The sequence below is a fragment of the Zonotrichia albicollis genome, chromosome Z (assembly GCF_047830755.1).
Source record: "Zonotrichia albicollis isolate bZonAlb1 chromosome Z, bZonAlb1.hap1, whole genome shotgun sequence".
NCBI classification, from domain to species: domain Eukaryota; kingdom Metazoa; phylum Chordata; class Aves; order Passeriformes; family Passerellidae; genus Zonotrichia; species Zonotrichia albicollis.
This window is the reverse complement of record NC_133860.1, coordinates 19293080-19305424: the sequence shown is the minus strand read 5'-3', so window position 1 is coordinate 19305424 and position 12345 is coordinate 19293080. Positions and strand designations below refer to the sequence as shown.

Sequence of the window (12345 nt, the reverse complement as noted above, 5' to 3'; positions counted from 1 at the left end):
TTTTCTGAAGGATAATCTGTTAATCAGATATGGCTACTGTTTCTCAAAAACTGGAAAAAATACTTACCTGTTTATTTAGTGTTTGGAAATGTAAGTAATCTCTTTATCTTCACGTTCTTTAGTTTCTAAAAATATTTGTAGAACTAGATGTTTATTAAAAGCACTTAAATGTCCAATAACTTAGAATGTTATGTTAATAAATCAGGGGGTTTTATGCGGTAATGCTTTAGTAGAAATCATCAGCTTTAATTTGTATTTCTGATTTTAGGGTTTTTTAGTACTTTTATATACATGACATAAGCTCCTGCTTTGGAAGTTTTTGCATATTGCAACTTAAACTCCAGTGGAAACAATATATATTATAAAACTCTGAAATTGTTTCAAGTTACTTGCTAGTGTAATTCAGGTTGATTTGTTAGATCACAAATTCAAAATCATGTGGATAGTTATGCTCTGACATTAAGCAAAATGTAATTTTGTTGTCATAAATTTGTGAAAATCTTGTGAAAAGTGGTAGATTCTTGAAATGTTGATCCTAAAAAGATGGATGAAATCGTTCTAATAAGTTATTTTAACTGGTCTTTTGTTGGATTTTTTTATAGGCAAACACAATTCTTCCTCATTCTCATAGCCATCACTTGCACTGCTTACCAACACTGATGAATATGGCAGCATCCTTTGACATCATGAAAGAGAAAAGACAGTAAGAATTATATGTTACATTTGAAAGCATAAAGTTCTGTCACAAAATGCTATCTTCTCTGAAACTTCCTAATGGAAAAAGTCAAATAATAATAAATTCACACGTCTTTAATATGTATTTCTTCAACTTTGTGTTCTTAGTTGGGTTTCTTTGTAGAAGATAAAATGAGTGTGTTGAGGTTTCTTTCACTTGTAAAAATGTATTTGTTAAGGATTCTTACCATTTCTGATTTCTCTTGTCAGATCAGTATTCTGATACATAATATAATGTTCTGTCTTTCATTGTGTTGTCAGTGATAAATTACAGGATTTTTCTAAACTGCTAGTGTGAAATGATAAATAGTGCTTGTAGCATACTTCCTAAAAGTGTAGTGCTCTTCTGTTTTTAGTTTTCAAGGTTTCTTATATGTCAGTGGAAAACTTTGCTATGCAGAGTTTGACAGCATTCGTTTTTCAAAAAAGGCATATCTGGAATTTCAGGAGAGGATATTTCACATGGCCAAAGTGGTGGGGTGAAAAAAAGGACAAAGGGCAGAAGACAGATGCTTATACATTACCTGAATTGTTGTCCTTGTTGGTATTTTTGGACACACCTGATAGAGTAGTAAGAATTCCCATTTCTGTTGAAAGAAAGTGGTTTTTTGAAGTAGTATTTTTTGTTTGAGGATTTTGTCATGGGTCAGCACTCTACACTTCTATAGTCTGAAAAATTGTAATCTTTTTGTTACAGACTAAATATAAATAAGTGACCAAATCCAAAGGTATTTGTTTGAAAATAAAATAAAAGCGCTTTCCTATACTATGACAATTTTTGTTTATGGAGAAGATAGATTGGCTTGAGTGCTCTTTTTAAGACTTCCTTATTTTGATTTGTTCAGTAGGTGGGGTTTTTTCTGCTACCATTCTTTTGTAGTTAACTGGTTTTACTCTTGTCAGTGTCATTCAAGTTACTTCCTATCTTTTCCCAGAAAGCAGAAACATGCTGTTGCTGAACTGTTTAGATATAAGAGCAGGGAGTGTACTCTTGATAGTCCTGCCACCCTTGCAGAGAGGCGCAATCGGGATGAGAGTGGATGAGAGACACTTTGTTACTCTAAGTTGAAGCAAGTGCTCTCAACTACTAACTTCGCTGCAGAATGTTGATCTACTGTGATATCTCACAATGGAAATCAACTTTAAACATTTCAGTATCCTCTCTGAGGTGTAACGAACACCAATAATTGCAGAGCAGAAGAAAAGTTATCAGTAAGGATAATACTTCAGTGCTAGAAACTCCAAAAGATATTTTTCTGTATAATTTTGATATGAGACTGAGTCTTGTGGTTGTATAAAAATATGTCTCAAGAAAATAATTTTCTTTGTTTCAGAATTGTTGGTCAGCTCTTTCTTGAACTGTTTACTCAGAAGGTGGTGGCCCTCTTTAGTCTGATAACAATTGCCAAGTACTAATTATAGTATTTCTTTTTTCCAACAGGCGGGCAAGTGCAGCACTCAACTGCTTAAAACGTTTTCATGAGATGAAGAAAAGAGGCCCTAAACCTTACAGCCTTCACTTAGATCATATTATTCAGAAAGCCATCTCAACACACCAGAAAAGGGATCAGTACCGTGTGCAGAAAGACATCTTTATTTTAAAGGTATTGCAATAATTCATTTTTCAAACCTGAATTTGACCCTCTGTTGTGGAGACTTGTATCCTACCCCTCAAGCTTTACTCAATGTAATTCAGAATAATTTGTGTGATTCTGTGTAGTATTTTTTTAATCTCATTTGTCTTGCGGACATTTGTGGATACTAAATTGCATTTCTTTAAATTAAGGAATGAAATTCCAGTAACTTTTAATGATTTTTGCAACCAGTTGTGATCCTTAATGCAGTACTTTTAGATCGTTAATGCAGTACTATAACCATAAAATTTACTGTGAAACACTTTAATGATTTTTACATGAGCAGTGGATAGTTCATGTGGCAAGACTGAAAAAGATGATGCAGAGAAACCTGTTGTTTCATGTCTGTATTCCAGGATACTGAAGAAGCGCTCATCATGAATCTTCGAGACAGCCAAGTTCTCAATCACAAAGAGAACCTCGACTGGAATTGGAATTTAATAGGGACCATACTGAAGGTGAGCTTACAAAGGCCATGATAATATGTTGGAGAAAAAGTCTTTTTCACTTCTGAGCTATGGCTTTCTAATATTCATTCCAGAATACATCTAATAATTTGTTTTATTTCAGGAAATTAGAATCTCCTGGGTTTAGTCAGTGCTGCTGTAGTCTCTTTATATACAACCCTTAAACTACATTAAAAAATTATGATAGTTAAATTCACAGTTTCCTAAGAAGCATGTATTAAATGTTTTATGTCTTTATTTGTATAGAATTCAACTTTATAGAATTAGGTATATTGTCTTTAAAGCTGCTAATACTTCAGACTGCAGAGGGGTACAGCTATGTTTAGATTCATAGCAGATTTTTTTAAATTAATGTGAGCTGAAGGTTTTATTAAGAGGTGGGTTCTAGATCAAATTTCAGATGCTTAGACTGAACCATGTATGAAAACTTCATTAAATGTTTTGAACTAATGCAAATACTTCTATAGCATTGATTTAATTACAGAATTAATTTCTTTTTACAATATAAAGGAAATAACTAATGGGGTGATGGGCATTGTTTTAAATATATTTATATATCTTAAATATATTTAATGCACAGATTTTAAAATACTACCTCTTTTTGTAAGCGGAAAATATACTTTACTTGACTAAGAAAACTTTTTAAATACTTAATATTTCAAACCAAAATTATTCCAAAATGTCATTCTGTGCATCAAAACCATCCTTGAGCTGAATAGCATTCTCTTACTGTCTTCTTTGCTGTGTTGTAACAAAGATGGTGAAAGTACAAAAAAGGCTTAATGGTGACAGTCATAATCAAGACTATGTTGTTTTTTTGAGAAAAAGAAAAGAAACTAAATATTTCTGTGCCTTTTTTTCAGGGACCGATAAAGTTGAAAGAGCAAGAATCTGTCTGGTATAAAGACCTGAATATGTATATGACAGTAGCTTTGCTCCACCAGATTTCACTGTTTAAAGACTTTTTTACTGCCATTATACCATTTACTGGGTTACTATATAATTATTATTAGTCATAGATACTTTTATCTTTGATTCCCTATTAAAGATATTACCAGAAAACTGTTTTTTCAGAATCTCACTGTTAGTATGTGTAGTACTTTAGCAGTGGAAGCTTTATGTAGTTGACCTCTGTGTTTTGGGTCTTTTTTAAACTGAAATTTATGTCAATCAGCGAGTTTCCCTGCCATCTCAGACCTCCCCAGCAATGTATTTTCTAGTGTCATGTCAAAAAGCTCCTAATGTCTGAAAACTGGGGACTCCTTTCTGAATGAGAAGTGTGTCTGTTTTCTGGCTTACTTCTAACCATTTCTGTTCCTGTGTAACACCAGCATAAACTGAGATAATGTTACCAGAGTGGTTGTCTTTAGTCCCCTAATGAGCAGGATCCAGATTCCAGTGTCTGAAATTTGTTACCTCATTTGGCTGCTCACCTCCCCCTTGTCTGTTGCAGCCTTGTGTCTGTGGAACATCAGCTCTCTAACCACCTCATTGTGTGCAGTTCAGGTGGTGCCTTACTGCCTTTTTCACTTGCTCAGCTTGCTGTCTAAGCTGCTGAAAGAGCAGCAAAAGTGTCAGCCTCATCTCTATCTGGCACTGTTACTTGGTGTAATCAGTTTTACTAATCATTAACTAGTGCTGTGTGTGTGTCTTAATACTGGAATACCAACTGGAAATGTAGAACAGTATCGCATAGATAGGAAAGAAGTTTGATTCACTTTTTTGCCATTCTTGACAAGAAGATACTCACTAGTAGCAGCAGAAAGTAATCTAGAAACCATACAGACAACAGATGGTTGTAAAAATAGAGGAAAATGTAATGGGAAGAATAGATCCTAAAGAGAATATTATTTCTCATGTGGTCCTTCTTAATGTATCTTAGAAAGTATCAACAAGGGTGTTTAAATACCATTTTAATAAGCAGCATTTTTAAGTGATCTATAACAGAATAATGATTACTTTTAAGCCAATCTGTTGAATATTCAAAACAGCAGCTAAAAATTATTTCCCTGTTATGCATATCAAATTTTTTGTTATTTGCAGAAAAGAAACTAAGCAAAATTGTTTATTTTTCATCAGCTCCTCATACTTTTTTTGTTTTCATTAGAGCTGTGGGCTTGTACGTAGAGTATGTGGCCAATATTACCTGTCGTTCTTGAGAGAAAAATTGAACAATTCTTGAAGCAGGCAGCGTGGGCTTTTCAATAAAATCATGTCTTTTTTTTTAAGATATAACATTAGGTGCAAGAAAACTTTTCTGATTATTAAGTAAATACAACTGATAGAAATAAGTGAATTTTAGTGACTAATCAAGGACTGATGTGCAAGTTTCATATAATGCTATATTTGCTGTTTTTTCTAGTGGCCAAATATAAATCTAAGGAACTACAAAGATGAACAGCTGCATAGGTATGTAAAAATTATGTAGACTTCCTTTGAAGAAAGAAATTTGGAAAACCGGCCTTTAGTACTGCAGTAAAATATTCCCTAGATGTGTCATGTTTCTAAACCTAATCTATAGATAAGAAGTTAAGGTGTAAATTTGGATAATTAAGTTGCGATATTTGCTTTAAATAAACAGGTGTTTAAGCTTCTTTTCTATGCACAGGTGCTTTATATATTTACTCCCATAGGAATCATACCACTTGTGCAAATACCATATTTAACTTTAAACCTTAGAAATGTTACTGCTTGATATATCAGTCAGAACTGTTTTATGTCAGAGCTTGGAAAAATTTTACAGAGTCAAATCCATAGTTGTACGGGTTTTTAACTTCAGCTTTCATCAATATCCAAGAGGAAATTATTTCTAGTTGCTGTTAATAGCAGGAGAAGCATGTGTGATTTGGAAAAAAAAAAAAACAACCAAACAAAAAGCCTCCAGTACAGCTCTGGTTCCTTTCATGTTTGTTGTCAGTAAGACATGTTTATTACTTCTGTGCCTGTGTGGTCATAGTGTTACTAATTAGTTCTTGGATGTGCCTTTTAGCATATGTTTCAGAAATAGATTACATTATTTTGAAGAATAGGTCAGTACCTGTGGGCATGAAAAGCTACTTCCTGAACTGGGGGAAAACCCAAAAGATGGAATATATGCTGAAAGGCTCTGTGGCTCTGCTTTAAGTTTTTACCAAAAAGTAATTGGGCTACTTTTATTATATATTTACAGCATAAACAGTAGCCCCATTGTTATCATAACCATGATTTAATTTTACATATGCATTTTTTCTGGGTTTTCCTGAAATGTTAATTGCCAGTCTGTGCTTCAGGGTAAAGGATTATTTTCCAAATATGGTAGTTTATAACATTGGTTCTCTAAAGCAGTGTTTGCAGTTCTGACTATGACACCAGCACACACTCCTCAACCTCCCTATGTGGGACAGTGTTCCTGTTCCATGTTTTGTGCTGCAGAATTGCTCAAGCGTGGTTCAATGCCTCAGTGATTTAACTCCAAATAAATTAGGAAAATCTAGAATTGAATTGGTATAAAGCTTCTATAGTTCATTGATCATTTCTGCAGAATTGGGAGCTTAATGGCTTTAAAATGCTGTTTCTCCTGTTTAATTATAAGTAACTAAGCCCCAAATCTCTTTTGTTTCGCTGCTGATGATAAAAAACAATCTGCCGCTTTGTTTTCTGAGTGTAAATTACATTTATTTCTCCTTCTATAAATTGATGTTTTTTAATGTTAGTGTTGTTGTGATGTAAAAATGAAATTCCAGTAATTTTTTTAAAGATTCCTTCAACTCAGAGAGATACATTTCATGCTGTGTATGTATACATACAGGATCACAGAGTCATGAAAGAGACCTCAAAGATCATTGAGTCCAAGTGCTAAAGTCACCGCTAAAGGTTCTAAGTGCCATGTCTATGTGTCCTTTAAATCCATCTGGAAATGGTGACCCCAACAATTCCCTGGGCAGTTCAAATACCTGACCTCTCATTTAGTCCAGAAAGTTTTCCTAATATCCAATCAAAACTTCTTTGGGGCAGCCAAAGGCCTTTTTCTCTCTTTCTGTCACTTGTCACCTAGGAGGAGAGACCACGTCTGCCTGGGTACAGCCTCCTGTCATGGAGTTGTAAAGAGCACCAAGGTCTCCCCTGAGCCTCCTTTTCTCCAGGCTAAACAGCCCCAGCTCCCTCAGCTGCTCCTCACAGGACTTGTGCTCCAGACCCTGCCCCAGTTCTTTTGTCCTTCTCTGGACTTGTTCCAGCACCTCAATGTCCTTGCAGTAGTGAGGGGCCCAGGGGCACCAAAACTGAATGCATCCATGTTGATGAGCACACATACACACTTAAATATACACATAGATACATATGTGTATAAATTTGTGTGTCAATATATATTTATTGCTAGTAACCCAGGATAAAATACATTTTATTTCACAAAACCTAATTAAAATGCTGATTTCCTTTGTAATCGGTCCTGTGTTTGGAGTTAGGCATAGTGGATTACTCTGGCTTTTTCAAATATGAGTACAGTTCTGTAAGTAAGTTTTTTAATATCTGACATGTCTGCCTTCTGATTGAACATTTTGTGTTATTTTAAAGCACAAATTTATATTTTGAAGAGTTTGTGAGAGAAGGATCTTTGCTGGAGACTTATTCCTGTGATGCCAAACTCAAGCTACATTGCTTGCTGTATTTTTAAAAGTCTGCGAGTGTGTTAGCAGCATGTTATGCTTCAGAAATGGTTAAGTCAGGTGTCTGGAAATAGTGTTGCTGAATAAATGAGGTTTTTTCCTCTCAGAACATGAAAATGTGTTTTACAGATCCAGTAGAAGTAACTGTAATAGCTGAAGAAAGCTCAGGTCACAAGTTTCTTTTTTAAGCTGTTTGTTAGTCTAGCTAATACTGTCTTTGAAACTTGACACAGGATAAATTACAGCAGAATAAATTATGAGAATGAGAAGGAAGATACGGCTTCTGAGAGCATATAGATTTTAAGTTCCTTTGCTTGTAGTAGGCCATGGTGTAGAAAACCCCTTGTAATGCACAGGAGGGCAGCATCTCTGAAACTGTGTCTGGTTAGAGTCACTACTGTTAGTTGCTACTCTTTTGATAAATTTTTAAGACTTATTGCCAAGAAACCAAGTACAACCTGTTTTTTCTAGCATCATTTTGTATTGTGAGACTGTCTCCTTGTCATACTGAAAAATAGCCAATTCTGTTTTACTTTCTATAGGTTTGTAAGGAGATTGCTGTATTTTTACAAGCCTAGCAGTAAACTCTATGCTAACCTGGATCTGGACTATGCCAAGGCGAAGCAGCTTACTGTTGTGGGTTGTCAATTTACTGAATTTCTTCTTGAATCAGAGGAGGTAAGATTTTTTCAGCTGTAAGACTAGAAGTAGAATGAGTAGTCTTGTTACATGCCACCTGCAACCTTAGTTTTTGGTAAAGACATCTGAGATTTTGTGTGTTGAATCTAAAATCATCAGTGTAATTAAGAAATACAGTGTGAAATATTGAGAAATATGACCATGTTTATGTAGAAGTTTTATTAAATACAGCTTTGTTAAATACAACTTAGAGTTTGAAGGATTTTTTTTATTATTCATGGTGTGTATAACCTTCCTTTTTAAACTCCTTCTTTTGTGCTAAAAACTTTTATGCCTCAGGTCAGAGGAAAATGTCACTGAATAATACTTTGCCCTTTTCCAGGAAAGAGAGAATTAATCCTAAGATATCTCTATGCTTAGCTCCTTTTATTTGGCTTGAAACTTATTCTTTAGTCTGAATTGTTTTCCAGCCTGCATTTCTGTTTTTGTGTCTGTATTGTGTTTGTACATTTTAAGAAATTTAAAGTAATGAGTTTCAGTAATGAACAAACACATTTCTATTACTAACAGATGCTATTCCTCTTTATTTTGCTAGGATGGACAAGGTTACCTGGAGGAATTGGTTAAAGATATTGTACTTTGGCTCAACTCTTCATCAGGCATGAAGCCTGAACGTAGTCTTCAGAATAACGGGTTACTAAATACCCTTAGCCAGCACTACTTCCTGTTTTTTGGTACTTTATCTTGTCACCCTCATGGAGTGAAAATGCTTGAAAAATGTAATGTTTTTCAGTGGTGAGTACTTTTATTTGGTTTGAGTTGTACTTGCTGTGTATTAGCTATGCAAATTCTAAACTGTGTGAGGGCTATCATCTGGAAAGCTGAAAGCTAAGGTTATTTTGGTGAAGTTACAAATAGAGATCCCCATTTTTTTTCTGAAGTCTTCTAATCTGTCATTACTAAGCAGACAGAGGTGATAGTTTACTTTTTCCTGTCCACACCTGTGTGACAGAGATGAGTATGAGGAATGATTGTAGGGTACTGAAAGACACAGTGTGGGGAAATAGAAAAATTAACAAAACTAAAAACACACAAACCATAATAAAATGGAAGGTACCATAATGCTTGTGAAATGCTGATGTATGTTGCACTTAAAACTTCACTCCTGCATATTTGAGTGCAGTTTTGCAGCTCAAAATTTTGTTGAGGTACAGACAAACTTAGGTTCCTTAAATTGGCTGGTGACTAGTACTAGTTTGTCAACATATAATAAACTTGAAGTTAAAATGCAAGTGTTTTCATGTACTCCTTTTTATCTTTTATTGTTGATTTTGTTGATTTTTAGAAAGCAAGCTTTTCACTGGCTTTAGAAAACGTAATACACAATAAAATCTAGATGATTAATAAGACTAGCTTAATGGCAAGCTTTATACACAATGTTTTAAAATGAAGAATTGTTCACAGAGCTTCCTGAGCATTTGTTTTTATACTGATAATCACTAATTATGCTGACAAAATTTTTACAGGGCAATTTTTAAAGATGTTGGTTTGAGGTTTTCCCCTTGCAATTCAGTGCATTATTTCATCCCTATTTGACTTCATAGTTATAACAATTTACCCAGTTTCATACAAGAACATACTTTGTATATCACATTTATACTAATAAAAGTATAATTCAAAGTACTTAAGTTCAAATTATTGATGGTTCAAGTGGATTCAAATGCTAATTTTATTTTCTTACTCCTCCCCTTGCATGTCTCCAGTCTTCTTAATCTTTGTTCTTTGAAGAACCAAGATCACTTGTTAAAACTGACTGTTTCTAGTCTGGATTATAGCAGAGATGGATTGGCAAGAGTCATACTTTCTAAAATCCTGACAGCAGCTACTGATGTAAGTCCAGCTCAACTTATAGTCCTTTGTTACTGCCCTCTACACATTTATTTTATTATTCAAGGTGTATGACTTTATTTTTAAGCTGTTATATATGAAAAAGTTTCTTAATTTTGTATTCAGAGAAATGAACATCCTACAAATGTAGCTTTTAAATGTGTTGTGAACATCGTATCCTGTATTGTATTTTTGCTCAAGAAATTAAGTCCTTAAAATAGAACCTTCTTTCACATCAGCTGGGGTCTAAAGTCTTGATATGTATAACTAAGTGCAGTGTGGTTGTTTGGGTCAGTGGCATCTTAAATAAATTGTGAAGACATTGATACCACAATCAGAAATCTGTATTTCTAGCAGTACTAAGCAGGTTAACCTTCTAGTAGGCACTGTTCTGATAATGATTGAGGTTACTCTGTATTGGAACGAAGTAGATGCTATAGCTGCTGGAATAAGAGTTTGGTTCAAAAATAGGCATTGGGATGTGTTCTTCTGAATCAAAGAAGGTGGATAAGGATAAAAAATATAATTACATGGATTTGGGAGAGGAAACTCTTGACTTTCAAGGTAACGTTGTTAGACAAGCAATCGCTGATGTCAGGGAGATAGATGGCAAGAATTTGAAATGCAACTAGGAAAGAATGCTCATTACTTCAAATGAAGTTGTTTCTGTTCTCTGAACGGACAGAATATTTTCCAGACTAGATAAAAGAAAGGAGAATGTAGGTACTAGCTTTAAATGCCTCACTATATTTTGGAAGAGGAGGACATACATTGAGAATATTTCTCTGACACTGTCAAAGATGTGATGATTCTTATGGATAAAGAGTGGAATCTGAAAATAATGAAGATACTTGAGGTTGAAGGAATGAAAGACAAAGCTCCCTACTACTATATTTTTTTACTTGCTTCGAAGTTCTCATCAAAAGACATAATAATACAATAATAAAATATGTAGGATTGGACATTTATTATGACCAATTTAGTTGTGATCTTAGATTCAGTTTTCCCATTTGCTGAAATATAAATAGCTCTCTAAAAAACTGTAATTTTAATAGATAAGGTGTGCATCACAGTTGCTTGCTGCAAAATGCCGTAATTGAAAAGTATTTTTAGAAGTTACATAGATCATGAACTGTGTTAGTTATTTTTCTTCCATTCAAGAAAACATTTTCCTTACTTTACAGAGCTGCAGGTTGTACGCCACAAAACACTTAAGAGTGTTGCTGAGAGCTAATGTAGAGTTCTTCAGCAACTGGGGGATTGAGTTACTGGTGACCCAGTTACATGATAAAAATAAAACTATTTCTTCTGAGGCACTTGATATTCTAGATGAAGCGTGTGAAGACAAGGTGAGCATCCCTTTTCTTTTTAACCTCTTTTTGGTATGCTGCTCTTAAGCTCTTCCCCACCCCCTTCCTGGTAGCAAAGTACAAATAGGCAAGAAGGTACTTATGGTTTCCTTTTTGAATTGTCCTTGATGGACTTAAAATAGTTTATAAGACCCCTTGGATGAAACTACTGCAATATTACTTACAAGAAGACATAGACTTCTGGATTATGCCTGTATATAAATATGAATTGCAACTTACTTTATTCATTATGCTTCTTGTGAAGTAATTTATATTTAATGACAGAAGATATCTAAAATTGATCATACTAGGATTAAGTTAGCATTTGACACTTGTGAAAAACTTGCTGTTTCATTGCAGGCAGAGTGTTGTAATTATTGCAGGTCATTTTCAGAATTATAATAGTGCTCAAATACTCTTTGTGTTCTTAATTATTTTAGGCCAATCTTCATGCCCTTATCCAAATGAAACCAGCCCTTTCTCATCTTGGAGACAAGGGTTTGCTTCTACTCCTAAGGTAAATGTTGAATGTGCTGTTCAACTTCACATTGTGAAAACAAATTCAGATTCTGGGAGTTGTTTAAATTACAATGTTAACTGTCTGATTTTTTTTTTTTTTTTTTTAGATTTCTGTCCATCCCAAAGGGGTTTTCTTATCTAAATGAAAGAGGTTACGTAACAAAACAGATGGAAAAGTGGCAAAAGGTACTAAGAAGAAAATGTTTGCTGGATATTAGGAGGAATGGTGTAAATATGCAGATTTAGAACAGAGATTCTTAAAAATTATTGCATTTGAATGTACTTGTAAAGCTTGTGCAAATACATTCATTGCATCAGTGATACAGAGTTTTTGCTGGTAAAGGTTGACAGAGACTTAGATTTCCATAGCTTCTCTGTACATATGTGATTTTGATTTACCAAGACCTTTATAAAATTTTGATATTTCAGCAAATTTTTCAGGAGTGTAGTGACCTTCTAAAATAGGTTGTTG

The 12345-nt window shown here is 34.2% G+C and overlaps 1 protein-coding gene across 2 annotated transcripts in view; it reads left to right on the top strand.

Annotated features, from left to right (window-relative positions):
* The window catches only part of RICTOR (RPTOR independent companion of MTOR complex 2), a 74926-nt gene that overhangs the window by 40188 nt on the left and 22393 nt on the right, over positions 1–12345 (top strand). For both annotated transcript variants that reach the window (XM_074532689.1, XM_074532688.1), the window contains exons 16-25: positions 603–703; positions 2177–2339; positions 2726–2827; positions 5199–5245; positions 8022–8157; positions 8714–8913; positions 9882–10008; positions 11190–11354; positions 11795–11871; positions 11981–12059. In XM_074532689.1, the coding sequence (XP_074388790.1) occupies positions 603–703; positions 2177–2339; positions 2726–2827; positions 5199–5245; positions 8022–8157; positions 8714–8913; positions 9882–10008; positions 11190–11354; positions 11795–11871; positions 11981–12059 (1197 nt within the window). The remainder of the gene's footprint in view (positions 1–602; positions 704–2176; positions 2340–2725; positions 2828–5198; positions 5246–8021; positions 8158–8713; positions 8914–9881; positions 10009–11189; positions 11355–11794; positions 11872–11980; positions 12060–12345) is intronic.